Here is a 23,346-nt window from a genome sequence, read left to right on the forward strand (position 1 = left end):
AGGACTAGTGTCAGATGCATAAATACTGGTCTCCCGGGGCTTCCGTTTGGTGAACCTAGGTGTTGTCCTAGGGCTCCAAGGTTTATAGGGCACCTAAAGTACCAAATGAGTGACCACTGCAACATTTGGAAAAAGGCAAAGTATTGCACTATGGCTAAATGTAAACTGATCGGCAGAGATGTGCTCTGTCCCAGAATAATCACTAATACTGCTGATACTCCTTAATATCATTCAGCAAACTGAAACCAAGGTCTCTATTTTCAATAGCCAGGGGTTCCTCTCTGAATAGTCCAATAACAACTGCAGCAGTAGAATACCTATGGTTTGCCAGCTCCTGCATCCTGGGATTTGTAGTTGGACGAGCCGTACGTTGCCTTAGGCTAGGTTCACACTGGAGAATTTTCCGACCAATCTGTTATCTACAACGATTGTACCTACGGCTGAAGGTCCAACCGGTCAGACGATTCCTGCTTACACACTACACACGATTTACCTTCAGATCTGTGCTCTTCATCTGGTCCTATAATCGTTTAGAGAATGACGGCACAAAAGTCACCCATTCATTCATTCCCGTCACACTGATTAACCACCGTGTTATAACTATCCACATGTCCTCATGAATTTTGTTAGCTTCTGTGACTCTGAAACGAAATATTCAGTCTCGGCACGAAACGAACAAATATTCCATCTACGGCACTCTCTACATTTAGTCACTATGGGCCTGATTCATTAAGGATCTTAACTTGAGAAACTTCTTATTTCATTCTCCTGGACAAAACCATGTTACAATGCAAGGGGTGCAAATTAGTTTCCTGTTTTGCACATAAGTTAAATACTGACTGTTTTTTCATGTAGCACACAAATATCAACTTTAAATTTCAGTGTACAAATAAGCTATCAAGTATTTGTGTGCTACATGAAAAAACAGGATTCAGCATTCCTGAAAAAGGGGCTGATTATAATTGCATTATTATTGGTCATAATTGGCCTCTATGGACTGTGACACTGCTGCATTAAGACTGGATTAAAGTAATGTTTATCCAAAACGAATGAAATAATCCTTAGTGGAGTTTTTTATTCATCCCCCCTCTAAATCAACAATGAGAGCATTGAAAATACTGTTGGCATACAGACGTGCCCCATTCATCAAACCTGCGGCTGTGTTACCCAGAATTCCCTGCTGCCGGGTCTCATTTTTCGTCTACAGCCTCCATCTTGAAATAAAAACACACATCACCACGAATTAACTAAACATGAACTTTATTTTTATTTTTTTCTCGGTTTTCTTATTAGTTTGTTTTAATCTGTCCGCTCTTGTCGACTGTTGTGGGTTTTATTTTTTTTTGTCCTTTTTTTTTTTGGTACATTGTGTACAAAAATTGGTGCTCCGGACAGGTTTGTGAGATGACAGAAAACAAAAAAAAAAAATGGAGGGGATCAGGGAGCGGTGGAGAGAGGAAAGAGGGGGGACATGAAGGGAGAAAAAAAAAATACACAAAGCCCCTCCACCCCTCAAGTAGCAGGAACACCCACGTCCCCCCCCCCCCCCACTTCTCTCTCCACAACAAGACCGGTGTCCACATTTCCCACACAGGGGAAGCAGCTTTTTTCATTTACTACCAGAGAGACCATATACATTTAAAAAGAACGAGACTGTACACAGTTTTCAGCTTAGAAGGAACAAAAAAAAATAAAAAAAAAGTCTCTGGTTGTCCTGACAAAATTGCACAAGTGAAAGTTATTCCCCTTCTGCTGCTTTTCCCACTTCTTCTAGATCTGTGGAACAGGGTATTGTGCTGTTAGAAGTATATGGCTTTCAGGCCGGATATTTGACAAGCGATTAACCCTTTTGCTGACAGAGGAAGGGGAGGGGCGATGTTGGCTCTACCAATAGCAAAAGAGTTAAAGCAATACGTTAAATTTACAAAGAAAAAACAAAAAGATGGCACAGTACACGTTGAGTTGGGTAAGTGCTTCCATTTCTCGTGTCACGGCCACATCCTCCGCTCCTGCCTCCAAAAACTGACTTGGACGCTATAGTTTTTATTTACATATATATATTTATATATTAATTTCCCCCTAGGTTCATGGCTTTTTTAAATTTTATTTTAAAGGTTTACAGTTAACGATAAACAACAAGAGAGACAATTGGGTGTCGTAAAAACAAAACAAAAAAAAAACAAAAACTAAAAAACAAAAAAACGGAAAATAAAGGAACACGGCACAGATTAAAAAAGAATGACATCCACCCCACCCCCAGTGAAAATAAAAACAAGACGATATACACAGCCCAGTCAAAATGGCTCCCTGTCACGCAGGAAGCGATGTTACAAAGCAGTTCGTTGGCTCCCAACTGTCTCATAAATATCATGAATTATATAGAAGGAGTGGGATCAGACTCTAGATTCCGTTCTCCGGACATAACCCTGCTTCATATCCCTTCGCTGAATATAAGGAGCTCCGAATACCTGGCACCCATCACTTCACGAGGCGGAAAAATGGCCGACGGCAGCCATTTTTGTTTTCTACGTTTTGTTTAACCAGTACCTCTTTGACTTTTCCAATACATTGTTAAATAACATTATTTAATTGGGGATAAAGTCATGGTTGGGATAATCTATAGCTTGGGGGAACACTTGGGATTAGTCAGAAACTATAGTTCATGGTGAAATCCTGACCAATACACCTGTGTGCTTTATCTCCTCGGTTCCACGTGGCCCAAACTGTATAATTTATCCTTTGTGCCTCAAGATGCTTCATCATTATTCCCAAGAAGTTTAGATGATTAAATAGAAGAGTATAAAATAGGATAATGCACACAGCAGCCAATTACAGATTATCTTAGATTAAGCGCGTGAGGTTTAGACTAGATGGATGGAATGGTCTACCTTATCTGTATATATGTTACAGCATATATGTGTTATTTTATCATGTTAATAAAGGCGCCTCTAGGAAGTTAAAATGGATGCCTCGTGAGTGTTTGTTCACCTCACACCTCAGCGACCTCTCTCTAGTTCCCAGTGAATTAAAAGATTGCGTTCCAGGAATATTGGTTCATCCTGCAAAATGGCCGCCTCCCTTGTGTGAAGGGGACGGTTATAAAGTTCAAGACTTGAATGAGGTAAAAATAGAGAAAACAAGTAAATTCAGCAACCTTAGTATATCACTTATGAATGTGACTTTGCCCTAACTTATTTTTCCCCAATGACTCACCTGAATGGATGAGTCTGATATAAGTTCGATTACTGGATAAATTATACTCTCTATTGGAGGTAGACTGTGGAACTACTGGCCCCAGCATACTTTGTAGTTCTGCCACAGATTCGGAGACGCCCGAGCCTGCTCTATATAAACATTTACATTGTTCTATGAACCGTCAGGAAACAATATGGCTATAAGTTATTCTACACAAAAGTATCTGATCTCCCAGTATATTTGCATTTTAATTAAAATGACTATGCGACTTTGGCGTAAATGTATCAAGCTGCGGGTTTGAAAAAGTAGAGATGTTGCCTATAGCAACCAATTAGATTCTAGCTGTCATTTATTTAGTACATTCTACAAAACGACAGCTGGAATCTGATTGGTTGCTATAGGCAACATCTCCACTTTTTCATACCCGCAGCTTGATACATTTACTCCTTTATCTTGCTTGTTCCATAAAATAAATTACCACATGATGTCAAAAATCATAGCCACCCCCCCCCTCCTCACACTGGGAGTACTATCATTACTTAGATATGAGAGTATTACTAGAACTAAAGAGATCACTTTACTAAAAATATAGAAAAATAAATAGTTATGAAATTAAACAATGTACATCGGAGATTTAATTACAATTGTTTTCTCTATTTTTGCATCACAAAGGGGTAAATGTATTACCCTGCGGATTTGTCACATCGCCTATTTTCGGCGGTTTTGACGGCCATATTAAAATTTGACGAATCCGCAGTTTAATACATTTACCCCCAAAGTCTCCAATTTAGAAGCATAACCACATACTACACACCAAACCTGCTAAAGTGAACTAAACTCTCGCGTGGTTTGAAGCACTTTCACAGAAGGAACAACTTGATTGTTTCTAATTGTAAAATAGTTGATATGTTTCTTCAGAAAAAATATATTGTAGTGTTTTTTTTACAAACTCCATCCCACACAGCGTGCCTGCTGTCTGGTTTTACTTAACTAGGGTGTCAGTGTCTGGCCCCTCCCACTACCAGACACCAACATTCTACTGCTGTAAGATGGGGCATTAATGGTCGGCTGAGTGTAGAACAGAGGGGCATCTTTTATTTTTCATACTAAAGGGTATTTTTTTTAAACCATTTCCACTGTGAAAATGCTTTTAACTGTGCATTTCCCTGGCCCTGATATATTATGTTCTCAAAAATAATTTGCAGAGCCCCAACAGATAGGGGAATTATATCATGGGCAAGCTCTGGAGTTTTGGGAGGGCAAAGGGGGGGGGGGTTCTCATTAGCAATCCCAAGCAGCCTGTCACTTCTGAATATCAGAGTCTGTTGCCTGCCAAGTCGGCTCCATTATTTAAATCTAAAATGTCATTTTAATAGATAATTTCTGTCGCCATTGTTCAAATAAACCACTCCTATTCAGGACAGCGGACTTCTGGGTAAAGCCATTTCCCAGAAGTCTGTTCTCTTGACTCTGCTTTTCTTCTTGTGTTTCAGCAAGGCCGCCTCACCGCCTAAATGAGATGTCTGTTTAGTTTAATTAGCTATAAACCCTCCAAAAATGATACCTATGTCCACCTGCAACCCGCTGAAAGGTTGCAAGCTCTTCAGCCGTCACAAACAATATGTACACAGCGACATAATTGGTATTCTTTAATACGGCACACGTGCTGACTGATGCATTACACTGCTGGTAAGGGAAGCGGTTGACGTCTGTAGAAAAACCTGCATATATTACAAGACTGACACACGGGATGTTCACTTAAAGTGATCCTCAAATGTCGGTGTGCTTTGCCTGATACTGTAGTACGGTTCATCATAGAACGCGATGACCTGCAGGACAAAGGGGTTAATCGCGCCGAAAGGAAAGGTGCTTCTCGCTTTTTGGCAAAATGCACCAAAAACTTGCCAAAAACCCCAAAAAACCCTTTACAGCTGGATGAGTCAGCAAATCAAAGTGGTTGAGCACAATATCCCAACCTCCGGCACAGTCACCGGGGCGTTATCTAGATCCAGCTACGTGGTAAGATTGCTGCAGCATGCAGCTGATTGCTGTGTTTATTTTGACAGAATTGATGCAATTAAGTGTCTAAAAGTAGACGGCAACTAATTACCGCAACCAATTCCCTGCACGTATTAAAAGTGACAGGCAAATACTTGTGCACGGTTAATTGTGAAAGGTTCCCTACATGTGGCAGGGCTGAATCGGCAAATATAAGTGGCTAGTAACTGGCTTCCTCGCAGTGTTTATAATGCCTCAATCAGTTCCTCGAATTACTCTCGTTCTCCCTTTTAAACCTGTGACTTATGGCTCCATTCTCTCTCCCCGCAGCAGCTCCCCCTCCTCACTGGAGACTGAGCCGTGCTGATTTCTGCCTAATTACGGTGATTAAACAAACGTCACGCTCTTAATACCGAGCCTGTACTGGCACAAATCACTGAGCTCTCGTCCTGCCCAGCTCACTTTTCATCCAAAGCTATTACCAGGAACACGGCTCCGTAAACCATAGGCCATTCCTGGGAGCTGGAGTGTCCTAGAGGCGCCAGGCTTTCGTGTTGAAAACGTAGAGAAAGGCTCCCAGGCTTGGCATGAGCCAGCTTGGTGTTATCCCGTACCAGTGTTTATGCAATTAGAGACAACAGACTCTGTATTCGTAAGTGCCAGGCTCTCACCCCCCCCCCCCCCTCTATTGTTATAGTCTGCCATTGATGTCCTATCGTGTTGATGGGTCGAGATATGTGTATAGGTCTCACTAGAGGTATACGGTATGTTCTCCTTTCATTTAACCCTTCAGTATTTTTACAATTGCTCTGTTGTGTACGTCCAACGACAAACAAACATCATTTCTTTTTTGTCCATTAAAGGAAATTCAGAGATCAATCATTATCCTGAACAGAACTGACATACAATATGTCTTTCCATCAAGCATAGCCCACCATTTGTCTTCACGTAAGCAACCTCTAAACCAGATCATTGACCCCCCCCTCCGAGGTGTAAGGTCTCAGCAAACGCCCAAAATTGCCGATACTCTCGCAACAAGGAGGCTAATTCCTGTCCATTCTATCAGTGTTCTAAAAACGTCGTACTATCCCACTGCCTCAACTTCCCCGCTGCCCACCCGCAAAAGGTAAGATAAAAATAAAAAATTCAGATTATTAATACTGTGTTGGGATTTTTTTTTCTTCTCTGTGTCTCTTTCTTTTTTTTCTTTTTCTTTTTTTGTTTATTTTTAAATAAAAAATTCCTCCTTCCGCTTGTGGTTCTCGCCTCCGTTTAGAAAGGCCTCCCTGGCTTCTCCATGCTCGTCCAGTCCGCTTGCTTCGTGAGTCAGGTAGGAACCTACGAGAGAGTCACACACACTGCCGTTACAGCGGGGGGGAGGGTGGGAGGGTGGGTCTGATTTCATGTGCGTAAGTCACGTGGCTAGAGGCAATACAAAGGACACCAGCGCCAGTGATAGACAACAGCCCCGAGCCACACAATCCCTGTCAAGTTAAATCTTTGATCTGTGCGCAAAGAGACAAAAAAGGAAACGTTACCCGCTTGAATGTTGTGTCTGGTATTCTCCGGGCGAAGCTGGTTTAGCCTGATCATCCAGTATGTTGCCTTGGGGACATTGCTTAGTCCCCAGGACAGAGGAAGGCAGCTTTTTTTCGTGCTGGTGTGGAACTACAATTCCTAGCAGCAGCTTAAAGTAGTCAAAGGTTGGCTCTCTCTGCTGGATCCTCTACTATATATGTACCGCCTAAGGTAGAATATAAGGGTTCTAGGTCACCCAGTGGGCAAAGGTTTTTATTTTACAGTAGGGAGTTAGTTATTTCCTATAATACACACGTTTTAATTTGTGTGGGGTGACCCTGATCTCAGTGTTTCAGCTTCACTGAGAGTTCCGATTCCATCACGGAACACTTTTACAAAGAGTTGTGATCAGGCCATAAGGAAACCGAAGGGGGGGGGGGGTTCCTAGTGCCTAGAAAACCCCCCTCCAAGACTGGGGCACTGTATAATTGAGGTAGCTGGACCCTGCCCCCGATTCACACGGCTCTGCTTGAAAAGGGAAAGCTGCGTGCACCTAACAGTAGTGCACGCAGCATTGCCCATGTATATTATGGGGATAGGACGAGTTGGAGAGCAGCCAAGCACTGTCTAATATTATAGCTACGCCCCCATGCATGCTGGACACGCCCACTAGTGGCGTGGTGTGGAAACCCCCCTCTACAAATCCTGCGTTTGCCCCTGCCGGCGCTACTCTCTAAGACATCCTTACACCCTTGTCCATTACTACCGTTTCACCGTCCAGACCCTCCACCTTCTCACCTTTTTGCCGCACGGAGCACCAGACCATGATAATCAGGACGCAGATAACGAGGAAGACCAGAAGCGCCAATATCCCACCGATGATCGCGTAGGGAACCTGAGTCTGGGCCTCAATGATCGCTCCGGGATCTGTAAGAGAGACGGTGAATAGTTCAAAAAATCCGTAAGCACCGGAACCGACGGTATCCCTTATAACCACCGCAATATATATTAAGACATAAACACAAACTCCAACAGAGAATCCATTTTATTTTCCAGGAGAGCTGAATCTACTTTATCAAACTGTGGCGATTAGAGAGTCAACAAGAATCATTGGGCTTCACGAAATCCCACAAGACCACCTGACAAATGAGTTTTATATGTGTTCGATGGCGTCATTTTCAGTAATGGGAGTTACATTTTCGGATTTCTTTCCATCGTGGTTTTGCCATTGGAAATCTCTAAATCGAGAATTATTATTTTCAAAGAATTTACTTTCTTTGTACATCTAAAATACAGAATTATTGGATATAGAGCCCTGTAATTATTTTTTTTTACTGCATTTAGCATCTACGATGATACAAGAGTATCTAACCATAAATAGTTTATAATCTATGTGCCCTTTAGGTTGTCATCGGTGGTTATCCATTTCCATAACCACTTATGAGAAATATATGCCAACCTGTGTACTATAACTTCATGACTATAGTAACTGTTTAATAGATCACCCTTAAATCTCTGAATGGTTCGGAATCCTGGGAGTTGTAGTTAGAGACCTAGCGTAGTGTTCTATATCCACCACATTCCGCTGTGCCGTGCCCCAGACTCCGCACCCTATTCTCATTCCCCAGACGGCTCCTCCTACTCACCATACACCACCAGGACATACTGGTCTGAGGAACGCCCGTGCTTGTTGGAGACCTGGCAGCTGTAGGTCCCGTTGTCCTGCAGGCTGAGCGAGGGGAAGCTCAGTAGGTCGCCCTGGATCTGTGCTCGTTCTGGTAATGAGTCATTGAGACGGCTCCAGATGATCTCGGACGGCCTGTCAGGATGGGAATATATCATCAGGAATGCTCTAGTTCCTATAAAGTACTGTCAAGTATGCAGCTCCGACCTCAATGTATAAAGCGGAATCATACAGATAACATTTATCACCAGCGCCAATAGACCTGGCACTGCTTTAAAGACTGCCAGGTTGGGGGCTACAACACCACCGTGGTGCAAATGCAAAAGTTTTAAAAATCAGGGTCCAACATTTGACATACAAGTTCCAGCAAAACCTACCAGTCTAAGCTGGGAGCTGTAGTTCCCTGCAGCTGTGGATTCACAGGTCGGCTAACCCTGACCTATGTTATAATAAAATGTCCTAGTTTAGCATTTATTGGGCTATTCTTATTTATTGACTCTTGTTTAGCAGTTTGAAATTGGTGATCGATTTGGCATTTATGAAACCTCTCCTTTGTAAATCAGAAAGTAGAGACCTCATGCTGTAACAACGCTTCATATACTTGGCGAGCCAGGCCATCTAAACACATCCTCTACTGTTCTTATGAAGCAACAATGTTCATCACATCATCATCATCACCATTTATTTATATAGTGCCACTAATTCCGCAGCGCTGTACAGAGAACTCACTCACATCAGTCCCTGCCCGATTGGAGCTTACAGTCTAAATTCCCTAACATACACAGACAGACAGACTAGGGTCAATTTGTTAGCAGCCAATTAACCTACCAGTATGTTTTTGGAATGTGGGAGGAAACCGGAGCACCTGGAGGAAACCCAAGCAAACACGGGGAAACCATACAAACTCCTCACAGATAAGGCCATGGTCGGGAATTGAACTCACAACCCCAGTGCTGTAAGGCAGAAGTGCTAACCACTGAGCCACCATGCTGCCCATAACTCACATTACAGATTCATGTAGCACATGATTTCTTCTACAAAGCTCCGGCTTATACAAACGTGACTTGGAAATGCTAGAGTAATGTTTTACCGGTCAGAAGACTAAATAACTACTTCTGAATTTAGTACAGGATGGACTACACTGCCTGAACTTCCCTCTATGTAATCAGGATAGGAATGTACTAAAAGTATTCTTTTTTTATAATAGAGAATGGATTGCCTGTATCTCTTGTCAGAACAGATCTAGAATGTGTTCTGTGGTTTGTCTATTTTTTCTTTAACATGCATTGAATGGGGGTTTAAACACAGTTAGTTCTGATTGATCTACCCAATTGCCAAGCAATAGGTTTCATGTCCAGTCTGACAACATTAATGGTACGTTTCATTCCACAGATTTGGTTCAGTCTGCACAGATGTCAGTCATCAGCTGACCAGAATTTTCAGCCAGACATCATGGAGTGATTTCAGCTACTATCTTGTTACCAGCTTCAGGGTATGCTAAAATGTTTTTACAGTACTCGTATAAAAAGGACTTCCAGGGAACCTATTAAGCTCTCGGCATAGACTTTAGTACTGAGGATGATTTACTAGTTTAGTACTTTCAAAGACACATACATGATTTTAGTATGTAGTGTTTTAATGCTTGTGTGTTTCGCTCTACCTTAACATACTCTGAATTATACGGCGTACTGTACTCTTTCTAGAGGAAAACTATCATTTGTCTCCTAAACTGCCCCCCCACAACTCACCTTAATTAGAAATATGGATTCTTCTACACCCGTGTGGTGATAATAGGCTTTAAGCACCGCGGCTTCCTAGTTACAGAGCGACTGCCGTACTACTCAATATGCGCAGGAGAGTTACATGTCGTATTGTGCAATGGCGCAAACGTGCACAACGGCTCCAGGGTAACTATGTCTCATTTGGAAGACGCAGAGCTGGAATAGTGGCCAGGGGCCATGGATAGAGCTTGGTTTCCTGGTGGATGGATTTGCATGTCTAATTAAGGTAAATTACCGAGTGGGAATTTATAATTATTTAATGTTTTACTTTTAAAATATTCTAGCACAGACATGCATATTTATCGTGACTGCAGTTAAATTCTGCTTAAAAGTACCTATAGAGTGGACTAAACCATTGTGTGGGCTGAACCACTCTTTAGCCTATCAATACACAAGGTATTAGTGACCTTACTGGAGTATAATTAACATTTTTGTCTAAGCCATACATACAAAAATGCCCTCCTGGAGACGCAGAGTGGTGGTCAACACTGATGTGTGAGGATGACATGAGTCAATGTGCCCTGGGCCCAGCCAATTCCTCTGGGAGAGTCAGTATGTATCGTTCTAGACCTTATGAGCCTGATTCATGGCCGAACGCAACTTGCACCTAAGTTGCATTTTTAAACACAGAACAGAACTTGTACGCAAATCAGAGCGGATCTCAAGATAAATTTCGATGTTAATCTGGGTGTCGGTACACTCTGGCTAAACAGTACTTGCCGTAGCTAGACACAGACAACAGACTGCAGTATACGTACATGCGGAAGTACAATATAAGGTCACATCAGAACACATAAACCTTTTATTTGATCAACAAAATAAATAATAACCATTAACAGTATAATCATTTACATAAATATCTAGTTTCAAGTAAATATTTTTTGCATCTTTAGCTAAAGATTATTTACATAAATAAAAATGCTCTCAGTTCTAACTGTACATACAATGCGTTCTTCTAGTATGTGTTAGTTGCAAACAGTTGTTGTGTGATAGCTAGTGGCACGCAAACGTATCATTTTTAATTCAAAGGCTATACCGTGTCAGTCATCACTATCAGTCGGCATTTACACCTGTCATGTAATGGGTGCAAAAAGATTACTGTACATGGCCCATGTTAGCCCACCTCTCAAGTCATAGGCCGTCGTAAGTGTCCAAACATAAATTGCGCTCATTGGCGTAAAGGCCGTTTCTTAGCCTACGCAGAGATATTTCACGCAAGATTGACTTACGTGCAAACATGAAACATACTTGCCAACTCTCCCTGAATGTCAGGGAGACTCCCTGAAATAGGGGTGATCTCCCTCACTCCCTGAAGAGTCTGGCATTCTCCCTGATGCTGAGCCAGTACAAGACGTGGTTGGCTTCGCCATCTGTGGCATGATGACACAGCTCAGAAATTGTGTCCTATGTCCATGTATTGATGCCTATGGAGGTGCCCATTTTCATGGAGACCAAGATTTAATCAAAGGCTGACAGGTAAGACAACATGACTTCAGTAAAGGAGACAGAAATGTAAAGGAAACTTCAGTCTCTGGAGATTCATTAGCTGCTTTTCTTTAACACATAGTTGGCTACCGGGAGACTCCCGCAATTCTGGGAGACCTCCCGGGCTCCCGGGAGAGCAGGGCAACCTCCCGTGTCTCGCCCCCACAATAGGTAAGTGCCGGGGGGTGCTTGATAACGCAAATATTGCGTCATCTTAGCCCCGCACCCTGCTTTAATTGGCCAAAATTGTGACAATCGTTAGGGGACGGTGGCAAAATGATGCGATTCATCAAGCCCCGCCCCCGCATGCCCACCTCTCCAGGGATCTCCCTGAAGCCAATGAGGAAAGGTTGGCAAGTATGACATGAATCAGTCACTATATCCCCATTATATCTTACATAACATCATACTTGTCTACTCTCCCGGACTGTGACAGGGGTGGAGCTTAATGACTCGATTTCACCCCCCGTTATAAAATGCAGTGAATTTTTGCATTTCCTAGCAGGGGGCAGGGCCGCTGTGATGCAATGGCGGCTCGCCATGCCCCCTCCTACCCATATCACATGACCAAGTATGACCATGAAAATATCCCAGTGTTTCAGTATTGAATATCTGCACAATAAAGATCATTGTTTTTCTGCAGATTTTACATATGATGTTCTTCCCGTCTACTCTTATTATCTGGGCTTTAGAAATTAACATTTATTGAAAAGGAGCATTTAAAATGCAAAAAAGTGCACATGACACATACAGTAAACATGAAATGATAGGCATTATAGCGTTCCAAGGTCTTTACAAACCATATTGTGTGTAACCTTCATGGATGATGAGTGGGGATCGGCTTAGCGGCAGCGTCCTTGGAGTGTATTTTTGAAAGGGTCTCACTAACTGGGTTAGAATAACTATGGGGACAATTGTGGAAAAGTGTTTTTTTTTTAAAAATAAAAAATAAATAAAACAATTTATCTCTCCCTATGCTAAAAAAAAAAATGCCTTATCTGACCCCAAAAACAATGTGGAATTTAGCAGGTACACAAAGTATAAACTATTTCTCAGTTAAACAAAGACTTAGTAAAACACGATCTAATCACAAACATATAAAATGACTCCGGTTTATTAATGGATTGACACAACTTGCTAAATAAACCCTATTCCAATGTTTAATACACTCTTATATAGCATGGGACTGTGGATAAATGCTCTGTATACCTATCCCGCTTAACAACCTTGGTAATAGCGTAATACAGCTTAACCTCAGCCGTTGCACCGTGCCTCTTAATAATCCCTATCAGACAGCATAATAAACTCTGTCTATTGCACAGGACAACCCAAGTCATTACACAGCACTATTTGAAGGACAAACACACTTAGTGTATCACTTAGATCTTGATAGCATCCCATTTCTACTAGCAGATGAAGGAGGACCAGTTAAAGCAGGCCTCATTTACAATAAGCACCGGATAAACAGTGCAAAACACCTTCGTTTTGCACCAGTGGTCAGCAAAGCGCACATCAAGATGCACACCTACTTTCTGCATACTTGCCCACTTTTTGGGCCTCCTCTCCAGGATCCAAGGGGCAAGTGTACGGGATGTGATGTCCTCATACCCTTCCCCCACCCCAGCTATGAAGTATATCACTCCCTCAAGGCCCCTACCTACTTCACAAGAAAGAGAAGTTGAAGGGTTGGAAGACTCCCCGAAATTCAAAAGTAGAAGAGAGTCGGAAAGATCTGAAGAGGTGCAGAGTTGTAAACATCCAAACGCCTACAACAAATAACCTCTCTTTTCATTAACTAAAACATTTCCATTTTTACACTGAAATACTGCTCATTTATTGGTTAAATTAGTTACAAGCAAACAGCCAATGTACATCTGGAAGACGCGAAATCCCATTAAAAATCCAAGACGAGACCGGTCTCCACTAGCTCCAGTTTAATACACTAGTCGTGCTCCCACATTCAAAAACAAAATTTGATTTTAGGGGTCAATATTATTTAAAGGAGATACAGGTGGTGGAGACTAGATAGAAATTAAAATTAATGACAGGGGTGGTGCTGTAGTAGGCTGGACTTTGATGTGAGGTTTTTTACTATGTCCACTATACACAGAGAACATACCTCCCTTCTCTCCCAGACATTATGAATTTCACCCTCCCGGATCCAACCCAAAATTCTTGCAAAATTGGCAAGGGGCGCTGCGCACTGCCGACAACAATTGTGTCATCACAAGTTGAAGTTAGTAAATTAGCTTTAGTCTACATTTATTTTCTACAATTGTTCCTTAGAACATATAAGGATACATGATTTTTAAGAGAGACTTGAAACATGTTTCTATGAGTAGTTGCTTTGAAATCTGCCATATTGCTTTTTGTCATTAGGTTAAATGAAGACTCATTCTTAGCAAGCGCCACCTAGTGGTCAACTGATTGCAAAAGCTGGTAGAATGCTTGCAGGCTTTTGTCAGGCAATGTCTTTAAAGGAAACATCTCTTACGGAAGCACTAGTCTATTAATCATTAAGTGGAAAAATGCAGAATGTGTATTATTTTCAGTATGACTAAGTTTCAGTATTATATTCTGTACAGTTAGAACATTTACACAAATATTAGGCAACCATTGGCTCTCCTACGCCTGTGGGACTACAAATCACAACCGGCCCTGCCAACCAGAGGTCTAAGAGCTCTAATGTAGTTTTGGATGGAAATATGGGATCTTTAAGGCCAGGTCTAAGCTTTTTATCATATTCAGTCTTCACCTCCTTTCCATTCAAGGTGTCCTCAGTTTTGAAATGGGCAAGGATAGGACATTAGCCAGCCAATCAGATCATTGGAATGTTCACACAATCGCGGAGATGATTGGGCTAATCTTGAAGGGAGTAGTAACTTATGTTAGTGAGGACAGAGCTGCATGTGACAGGGGCAGTGACATGATGTGAGGAGGGGAATGGAGTTTGCAGGAAGTCACAGAATGAGAGTTATATAGTGGAAGGAGCAGGGTCCCCCAGCAGCACAGAGTATATCAGGAGATGAGTGATGTGTTAGTGAGGACAGGGCAGCATGTGACAGGGGCAGTGACATGATGTGAGGAGGGGAATGGAGGCAGCAGGAAGTCGCAGACAGAGTTATATAGTGGAAGAAGCAGGGTCCCCAGCAGCACAGAGTATATCAGGAGATGAGTGATGTGTTAGTGAGGACAGGGCTGCGTGTGACAGGGGCAGTGACATGATGTGAGGAGGGGAATAGAGGAAGCAGGAAGCCACAGACTGAGAGCTATATAGTAGAAGGAGCAGGATCTCCCCAAAAGTACAGCGTAGTGATGTGAGGGTCCCATCAAACTGGTGCAGGAAAACTGTGGTGTCAGATACATTTCTATAGGAAACAAAGTTCATGCATCCAACTAATTTTATGTTAGCACGTACTTCTGTCAAAGACATCCTACCATCTTCTATGATCACATTGCCCAGTGGCTTCTAGTTATAGGCTGGCAGAGCTGGGGAGCCTGGTCAATTCCTAAATCCCAAATACAAGAGGATGAGAGATACAGCAGCAGCGGTAACAATACAAAGCCCATTGTTCTGCATAGAGCAGATCTCGGCATACCACGCTGACAGACAGAAGGGCCCTCGCTGCCAACATACAGAGAAAACAGCTGGGGAGAATTAGGACCGCGAGAAATGACCGTTTATGAGCCACTGGCCCTCTCTCCTCTCTGCCAGAACAAAGGACACGAAATGTGTTTGCATCGAGTTCAGACGACGAGAGTTAAATGACGAGGTGACCGGGAGACAGAGAGGAATAATCTGAGGAATGTCTTGTTACAGTCACTGCAGTCTCACTAATAACTTGTCCTGTGGTTACATTTAACTTTGTGGACATAATAGCAACTGAAAAAAAAATTGTGGCTCTGACAAGTCATTAGCGAGACATAGAAACTGAAAACATTTACAGTATATTAACAATCCTTGTTAGAGTTTCATGCTCGTCGGGCTGCTTCTCTGTAGTACGTCTCTAGTGACATCGCTCTTAGGCGCAGGTGTCTACTCCCAGAATGTTTGGGAGACTCCCAAATGAGGGGGGAGACCTCCCAGACTCCTGATAGAGCAGGCAAATCTCCAGCAATGGCGTTGACGTGATGCTAGGTGAGCGTAACGCCGCAATTAGCATGAATCATGGCCGTCGTATTCACTACGGTTTTGTTTATGCTCCATACTCCATTTCCTAAATTTTTGGCCAAAAATATGTGGGGTTTACCGATTTGAGGATAACGCAGTACGGCTGCTATTTATCATACTGGAGCTGCTCTGGAAGACTCCCCTCCTCCTCTAAGGATTTTACCTTTTCGTGAATGGAGGAAGTGCTGTGCGCATGCGCAGCCAACGTCCACGCATGCGCAGCCAACGTCCACGCATGTACAGGGTGATCTGACCCAATGGGGGATCAAGTGAAGCCTATTGGGCTTCACTGGACACCATAGATAAGATGAGCCAACACATCATCAGTTTGATGTTTTATTTACAACGCAGTCCCCTTAGAGGTCTATGGGAACTACAGTAGCAAATGAAAAGTAGGTTAAAGCAGGAGAAATCTGCATTACCCCTTGATAAATTGAGAGAAGACCTGTAACAGACATTCTCTGGAGAAAACAGCTGTGTCCTCTGGATTGCCGTCTAAGAAACCGACCCCATTATCTGTCTCACAATGGACAGAAGAAAATAGACTATAGTTTTATCTGTCTAAAATTTTTTTGCAAATTAAGAAATAATATGCTAATTTTCTGGCTGCAGAAGTCCTAATCAGTCATTTCTACTGTGTGGTTATATCTAATAACAAGTAATAGTGACAATTGTGGGCATCACGGTGGCTCAGTGGTTAGCACTTCTGCCTCACTGTGCTGGGGTCTTGAGTTCAATTCCCAACCATGGCCTTAACTGTGTAGACTTTGTATGTTCTCCCTGTGTTTGCGTGGGTTTCCTCCAGGTGCTCTGGTTTCCTCCCACACTGGTAGGTTAATTGGCTGCTATCAATTTGACCCTAGTCTGTCTGTGTGTGTGTGTATATAGTAGGGAATTTAGACTGTAAGCTCCAATGGGGCAGGGACTGATGTGAGTGAGTTCTCTGTACAGCGCTGCGGAATCAGTGGAGCTATATAAATAAATGGTGATAATGATGAATAGTGACCAGTTTATAGACTACACTGCACTGATACAAATATGTTTGTTAGACAGTTCCAGGGATAAGAACATACTTGCCAACTCTCCCAGATTATCTGGGAGACTCCTGAATTCCAGGTAGGTCTCCCGGACTCCCAGGAGAGTAGGGCATCCTCCCGCATCTGTTCACTTCCTAGTGAAGGATTTGGAACTTCCATGACGCTATTCGGAATCGTGTCAGGGGAAGGACCAAAATGATGTGATTCACCGAGCCCCGCCCACACATAACCTCTTCTCCCCTATATATTCAGTGACACAATTAGCGAACCGAGAGGGACAACCTTGGAAATATTGCTGGGAGGGGGGAGGTGGGGACACAAAAATTGAGTGCATGCGTCTCAAGGAACAAATAAGCATATTCTGTGACAGCATCGTTGTTATGAGAATATTATCCGTCTGTTTGAGGTAAATGTCCCCTCTCAGCATTTTGGGAAGTGTGACTGGATATATTTTATCATTTCATTTCTTCTGAAACATACGGCACAGACAAAAATGCCGTTTTAATACTGATAACAGCATTTGAAAACATAATATAAATCTAGCAAGCGAATGATAATCAGGACAAACCGGAGAGAGGTGAAAACTATGCAAAGAGAGAACTATGGAAAAATGCCGTCTTCCTGTGGTGTGCAGGAAGTGACATCACAACGTACACCGTTAGTGAACCCAATCCCTCTGTCCTCCCAAACTGTCTTTCCTTGGGGTGTGAGGAATAGATCTATGTGTATAAACTCACCCAATGGCTCACAAAAGTGTCTGTAAGCATGCTCTATGTTGCATGCGGAAAATCCCAACCATCCCATCAAATGAACTATAACTGGCCCTATGTGCAGAGATATTCAGCGATTAGATCTTTTGATGAATGATTATAAAATTATTTAATGCATGAGCAATGTTATACTATTACTTGTTTTTATGCCTTTGTAGCTGTGTATAGTAAGCTGCGTTTTATGTAGAGATGCTCACTGACCCCCGTGAACTGGTTTTGGTTTGGGATCTGGATTAGCTTCGTGTTTTGGTTTTGGCAAAACGGCCTTCGTGTGTTTTGGATTTTTTAGAAAAAAAAACTATAAAATACGCTAAAATCGCATAATTTTGCACTTTTTTTGTTCCTACATTATTATTAACCTCAATAACACTAATTTCAAGTCATTTTCAATATTGACCACCTCACAGGTCACAATATTATTTTCATACACTCTCGGACAAATACTGCAGTGACCTGGCTGGATGGTAAGCGACAGAGCAATGACACAAACACACGGCAGCTCCTAGCACATCTAGGACACATTGGCACACAGCAGTGGCGGAAAAGATAAATGGGGGTCCAGCCTCCCTCCCACCGCCCATTATGATGGATCTTAAAAAGGGATCAAAAACTCGCGAGATCCGATGGCGTCACGATACCGTTTTGCCTTGTTTTCAAATCCGAAAAAGCGCGACAGTACCGAGTCGACTCGGCTCGGATCTGCTAAGTTCGGTTCTTAGGGTACCGAGCCTGAGAATCTCTAGTTTTATGATATTTGTATCTGAGCGGCGCTGTGAGGTGTGAGTGTGCACAAAACGCCTCATGACTTCAGTGATGTCACTATTTCCTAGCGATTTGATAGGCCGCTCTCCCATGCAGCGCCGGTGCTAGGGTCCTTGGCGCCCTAGGCACAGTGTGAAAATTGGCGCCCCCCCTTTAAAAATCGGCGCCCCCCCCGCCGTGGGTCAAAATTGGCGCTGCGCTTCCCTCCCCTCAGCTCCCCTCCCCATGTCTTTCTTTATCTTACCTGCATGAAGCTGCTCCTCACTGCTCTGTCTTCTCCCCTCCACTCACAGACACTGTCGGGCCGCGATGATGTCATCATCCTGGCCTGTCACTGTCAGTGAGCGGAGGGGAGGAGACAGAGCAGAGAGGAGCAGCTTCATGCAGGTAAGATTCATAGCCCCTTCCCCCCTCTCCTCCCCGTGGATTTCCGCACAGTTTTAAATGACCATAGTCATTTTTTTTTAATTTTGAGGCGCCCTGCAGAGCCTGGCGCCCTAGGCAATTGCTTAACCTTGCCTAATGGGAGCGCCGGGCCTGCTCCCATGCATATTGGTTCAAGCCACAAAATGGCTGCCTCCACCCTGTGCAGGTCACACGTCCACTTTAACGGCAGAGCAGGGCTAGGTGTGTGGCTGCTGTGCTAAATTGAGAACAACACATTAGGTTTGGAGAGTGTAGTGAAGATTGAGAGACACTTCAGCCACTATTGATTGTATAAAAGGTGCTCTTTCATGTAGGCTATCTAGTGCTCTGTAGAAATCAGTCTTCGCCTGTTGTGTGGGGTTTTCTGGAGGATTGTACTGATTAGGATTCTTAGTGGTGTTTAGGGATGCAGTGGGAGGTTTGCGCGTCTGCTCTCTTTCTCTGCCTGCCGCTGCAGTGTGAGATATATGGGGTGTGCAGGTCGTATTAAAACACGTTTTATGTTCTGCCCGCACGTCATCGGGATGTCTGCTCTGGGGTTTATATATCCATGCAGGGGCTGCAGAGAAGATGCGGGGACGATTTATAAGATCTGAGACTGTACAGATCCAGAGCCACAAAAAAAAAATGTATTTATTTCCCTACTCCCCCCTCACCCCCCCCCCCCCACCACCACCAGCAACTCAGCACACTGCTGCTACTGCTGTGCACGTATTTCACCGAGAAATGTTCCTCTGCTTCCAGGACAGGGGGAGAAGCACTTACAGATGCATGTCACAGGCAGTTCACAAAGTCGCTGCCGGTTTTGAAAAAGCTTCGAAAATTCCCTGAATATCTTATTAGTAAAAGTTAAAAACAACACGTACTCATAAAGGTCTAGTTCTCTTGAAATTCTTGGCATACTCACAGGGGGGATTCAATTAGCCAAGAAGTGTCTCACGGACGATTCGGAGACGCTTCGCTGAGGAGATTTTGGCAGAAATCTCTGCTCATTTTTCTTTATACCCCTGAAAAATGAGCGGAGATTTCTACCCTAACTGCCGGCGCCGTGTGCGGCACGAGGTGCGCGGGCCACATCGCCGGCGGTTGCATTACCCCCGTAGACACAGTTTATTTTGTGTAGAGGACACAGCGTCGCTGTGTGAAAGGATGAACGCTTTCAATACACTATACAGCCACCGACAGAATCTGAGAAACAAAGGATGCAAAGAAAGAGGGGAACAAACGAAGGGGTCTATTTATCAAGACCCCGCTATATTGTTATATTGGTGCCTAACGCAATAGGATCCCGGCCAAGGCTCCCGCCGGCAATAATTTTCTGTAGTGTGTACCCAGCCTTACTCCTCTAAGCTAACCTTGCCTCCAAATAGAAGGCTAATGTGCAGTACAGGCCCTGTTGGCAATCTTACTCGGAGGCTCAACCTCTACAGCGCCTGCAAGTCTAGTGCAAGGTAATAGAAAGTGTTACAGAGGAGAGACCCCGGTCGGACCACCTGGAGGAAACGGGACCCACTTAGAGAATAGCGCCATTTTGAGTAGTATTCTCCAATAACTCGAAGAGCACTTGTTGTCTACACACGATGGTGGCAGCTATTTTGTCGCAATACAACTTGGAATGAGTGACATCACTGAGGAGCTTCATGGAGAACCAGTACCTAGTCTACTTAATGGCTGCATTCTCACGGATATTGGTTTAGGCTACAACATGGCTGCCTCCACTGGAGATCACCTGTGCCTCTTTTGTGTATTTGGAGCTGTTTTTTTTTTTTAACACATTAGGCAAAATGCGCTTAGGAATGAAGTTCTCCACCAGAGTGCAAATGAAAGGCACAAAATGTGTCTTATTAGATTTATACAACGAGACCAGCTCCGACCTGGTGCAAAAAGTCATCTTCACGGTGCAGAAATGTCCGTGTGTATAAACATACCCCAACTCCATCCTGTATCTCATTCCAATAATTTAGCTTCACAAACAGAAATCTTGTTTCTGCAATTCTCCACAAACCAGGTATGATGGTGCTCATGTAAGGAACAACTGCACTGTAAATACATTGTGTGTAGTATAATAATGTTTCTACTATGACTTTATTGACATTTGTTAAGAGTTTTATTAGAGTTTGAACGCAGGAATCAAGGGTTATCAGAGGCATCACAAGACTGCTAAGAGGACCGTGTAATGGGTCATGTCCTCTGAAACATGGACATGCAACCAAACACAAACACACGATGCAAAGACCCAGCTACCCCAACAACTAGCTCAGATAAGGACATGACAGCCCACAAGTGGATACATAACAATGAAGTTGGTGGGTTAGTGTGGCCAGCGAATGATGTAACAGCGGCTCCTTACCTGGGATTCCCAGTTACGTCACATTTCAGAGACAAGAGGTCCCCCTCCCTCACCAGGAGCTGAGAGGCCTGAATACGAGCTGTAGGGGAAACTGTAGGAGAGAGAGGAGTCAGAACACAGAAAAGGAAACATAGTGGTAAATAGGTCCAATTCAACTAACTACAATCTGTAAGTAAAATCATGCTGTCATACATTAGATGTGTTCTGAAGACCACGGATCATCATTATAGTCTTCCAACTTGTTCTCATTGCCTCACAGATCCAGTACTAGGGTTAAATTTACTAACGTTTACTAAAATGGAAAAGTGGAGGTGTTGCCCATAGCAGCCAATCAGATTCCAGTTATCATTTTCTACACTGTATTAGATAAATGAGAGCTAGAATATGATTGGTTGTTATTGCCAACACCTCCACTTTTTTTTTTTTTTTTTAGAAGATTTGGTAATGGTACCTCCTAGTGTGAGGAAATTTCTGTTCATATTACAAAGAGCACAAGCCAGAGCCTGACTGTCAATGTTGTAAATTGTTGTAAAATGCTAGAAATAGCACCATATGCGCCAGCATTTTCCGCAGTGCTATACAATTGGGAACACACACAGTAATAAAACAAAACTGGGTAATACAGACAGACAGGGAGGTAAGAAGGCTCGACTCGCAGGCTTACAATCTATTTCAAGCAAATTTCACTATATGTGACAGGGTGAACATGCCAGAGATTTCCTTTAATCTATCCCTCGCCTTACCACCTCCAGACCCCTGCTTAGCAGACACAGTAACATTGCCGTGTGTTTTATCTGTGTCCAGCCATATGCACCTCTGCAATCCGCTATATATGGCACTGGGCTGCCATGGTTACAGCCTGGCGACGCCCCTGTCGCTAATTAAGGCAGTTATGTGAGAAAATGTTAATTTAATTAGAGGTAAATGATGAAGCCTCGCTGGTTCCTCCTCATGAAAACTATCAATAGAAGTATTCGGGCTGTTTTGTTCAGTGGTGACACAGACTGGTCTGGGGGGGGGGGGGGGGGAGGGGGTCCTGAAATACATACACGGAGCTCCAGACAGATATATTGTAATGTATTCCTGCCCCCCACGGGCCTCTCAGGAATATATTATTTTATTTACATAATGCTAATTGTGTATACAGCGAGGTTCAGAAATCTTTGCATGCAGGATCATAGGATGTGTCTAGAAGAATTATAGTGATTAGAGCGGCATTTACCCCCCCAATGAGGGGTGCAGCTGCTGATGCACCTCTTGAGCAGCTTGGCTTCTTAAAGGGCAACTAAGCTTTTAAAGGGGACACCAGAGGTGGAAGTGGGCTGGTGTATGGTGGTATGTCAAACCGCTACTTCTTCTACTGCTTTGACTGGAAACTATCCAATTTCATTCACTTACATCCCCATACCGACATTCCTAAATTTCCACTTCGACCACTGAGCCACACAGCATAATTTTACCCAAATTAGGACCAGATCCTCATAACTATGTCCACATTCCTGTGATCCCATGCCCATTTGCAGCAAAAGAGATCACCAGAAGGTAGATTCATCAACACCTTCTAAAAAGGAAATGCGGAACTGTTTCCCATAGCAACCAATCAGATTCCAGCTGTCATTTTCTAAGCTGTACTAGATAGCTAGAATGTAATTGGTTGCTATGGGCAATGCCTACGCTTTTCCTATATTAAAGGTTTGATAAATCTATTTGTAGTGCCTTAAATAAGCCGCAGACCATATCAATAAAACAGAACCAAAACGTCAACCTGACATTTTAATTTTGGAATATTAATTATAGGACATTAACCTATATTTTAAAGCACGGAACATGGGCACTGCCCACAAATGTCAACGTTACATCAATCGTCCTACACTCATTTATGGCTTAGATTAATCCTGAGAGTGAGCGATCATTGGACCTGATTCACTAAGGAGCGTAACTGATGATTTCTGCGTATAATTTCGCATAATTACCCAGCATATGCCGAGAACTGAACCATAGGCCACAAAACACAGCAGCTTCTAATTCAGATTTTAACGCAAAGGACACTTATGACAGCTTAAGAATTCAGGGAGAGAAGAGGGAGGGGAATGGTCGGATGCACATAGCCAATGTACAGTAAGGGCGGGCTAAGCTCGAGTGCACGCAGCAGTGTCCGATTCAAACTCT

At 43.2% G+C, this 23,346-nt stretch overlaps 1 protein-coding gene across 1 annotated transcript in view; it reads right to left on the reverse strand.

Annotated features, from left to right (window-relative positions):
• Nucleotides 1-1,243: 1,243 nt before the first annotated feature.
• CADM4 (cell adhesion molecule 4) overlaps nt 1,244-23,346 on the reverse strand; it is a 235,357-nt gene continuing 213,254 nt past the window's right edge. The window contains exons 6-9 of the mRNA XM_075190796.1: nt 21,178-21,268; nt 8,358-8,530; nt 7,510-7,638; nt 1,244-6,531 (exon numbers count right to left, since the gene is read on the reverse strand). Of these exons, the coding sequence (XP_075046897.1) occupies nt 6,422-6,531; nt 7,510-7,638; nt 8,358-8,530; nt 21,178-21,268 (503 nt within the window). The 3' untranslated portion in view covers nt 1,244-6,421. The remainder of the gene's footprint in view (nt 6,532-7,509; nt 7,639-8,357; nt 8,531-21,177; nt 21,269-23,346) is intronic.

This window comes from Mixophyes fleayi, chromosome 11 (assembly GCF_038048845.1).
Source record: "Mixophyes fleayi isolate aMixFle1 chromosome 11, aMixFle1.hap1, whole genome shotgun sequence".
Classification (NCBI taxonomy): domain Eukaryota; kingdom Metazoa; phylum Chordata; class Amphibia; order Anura; family Limnodynastidae; genus Mixophyes; species Mixophyes fleayi.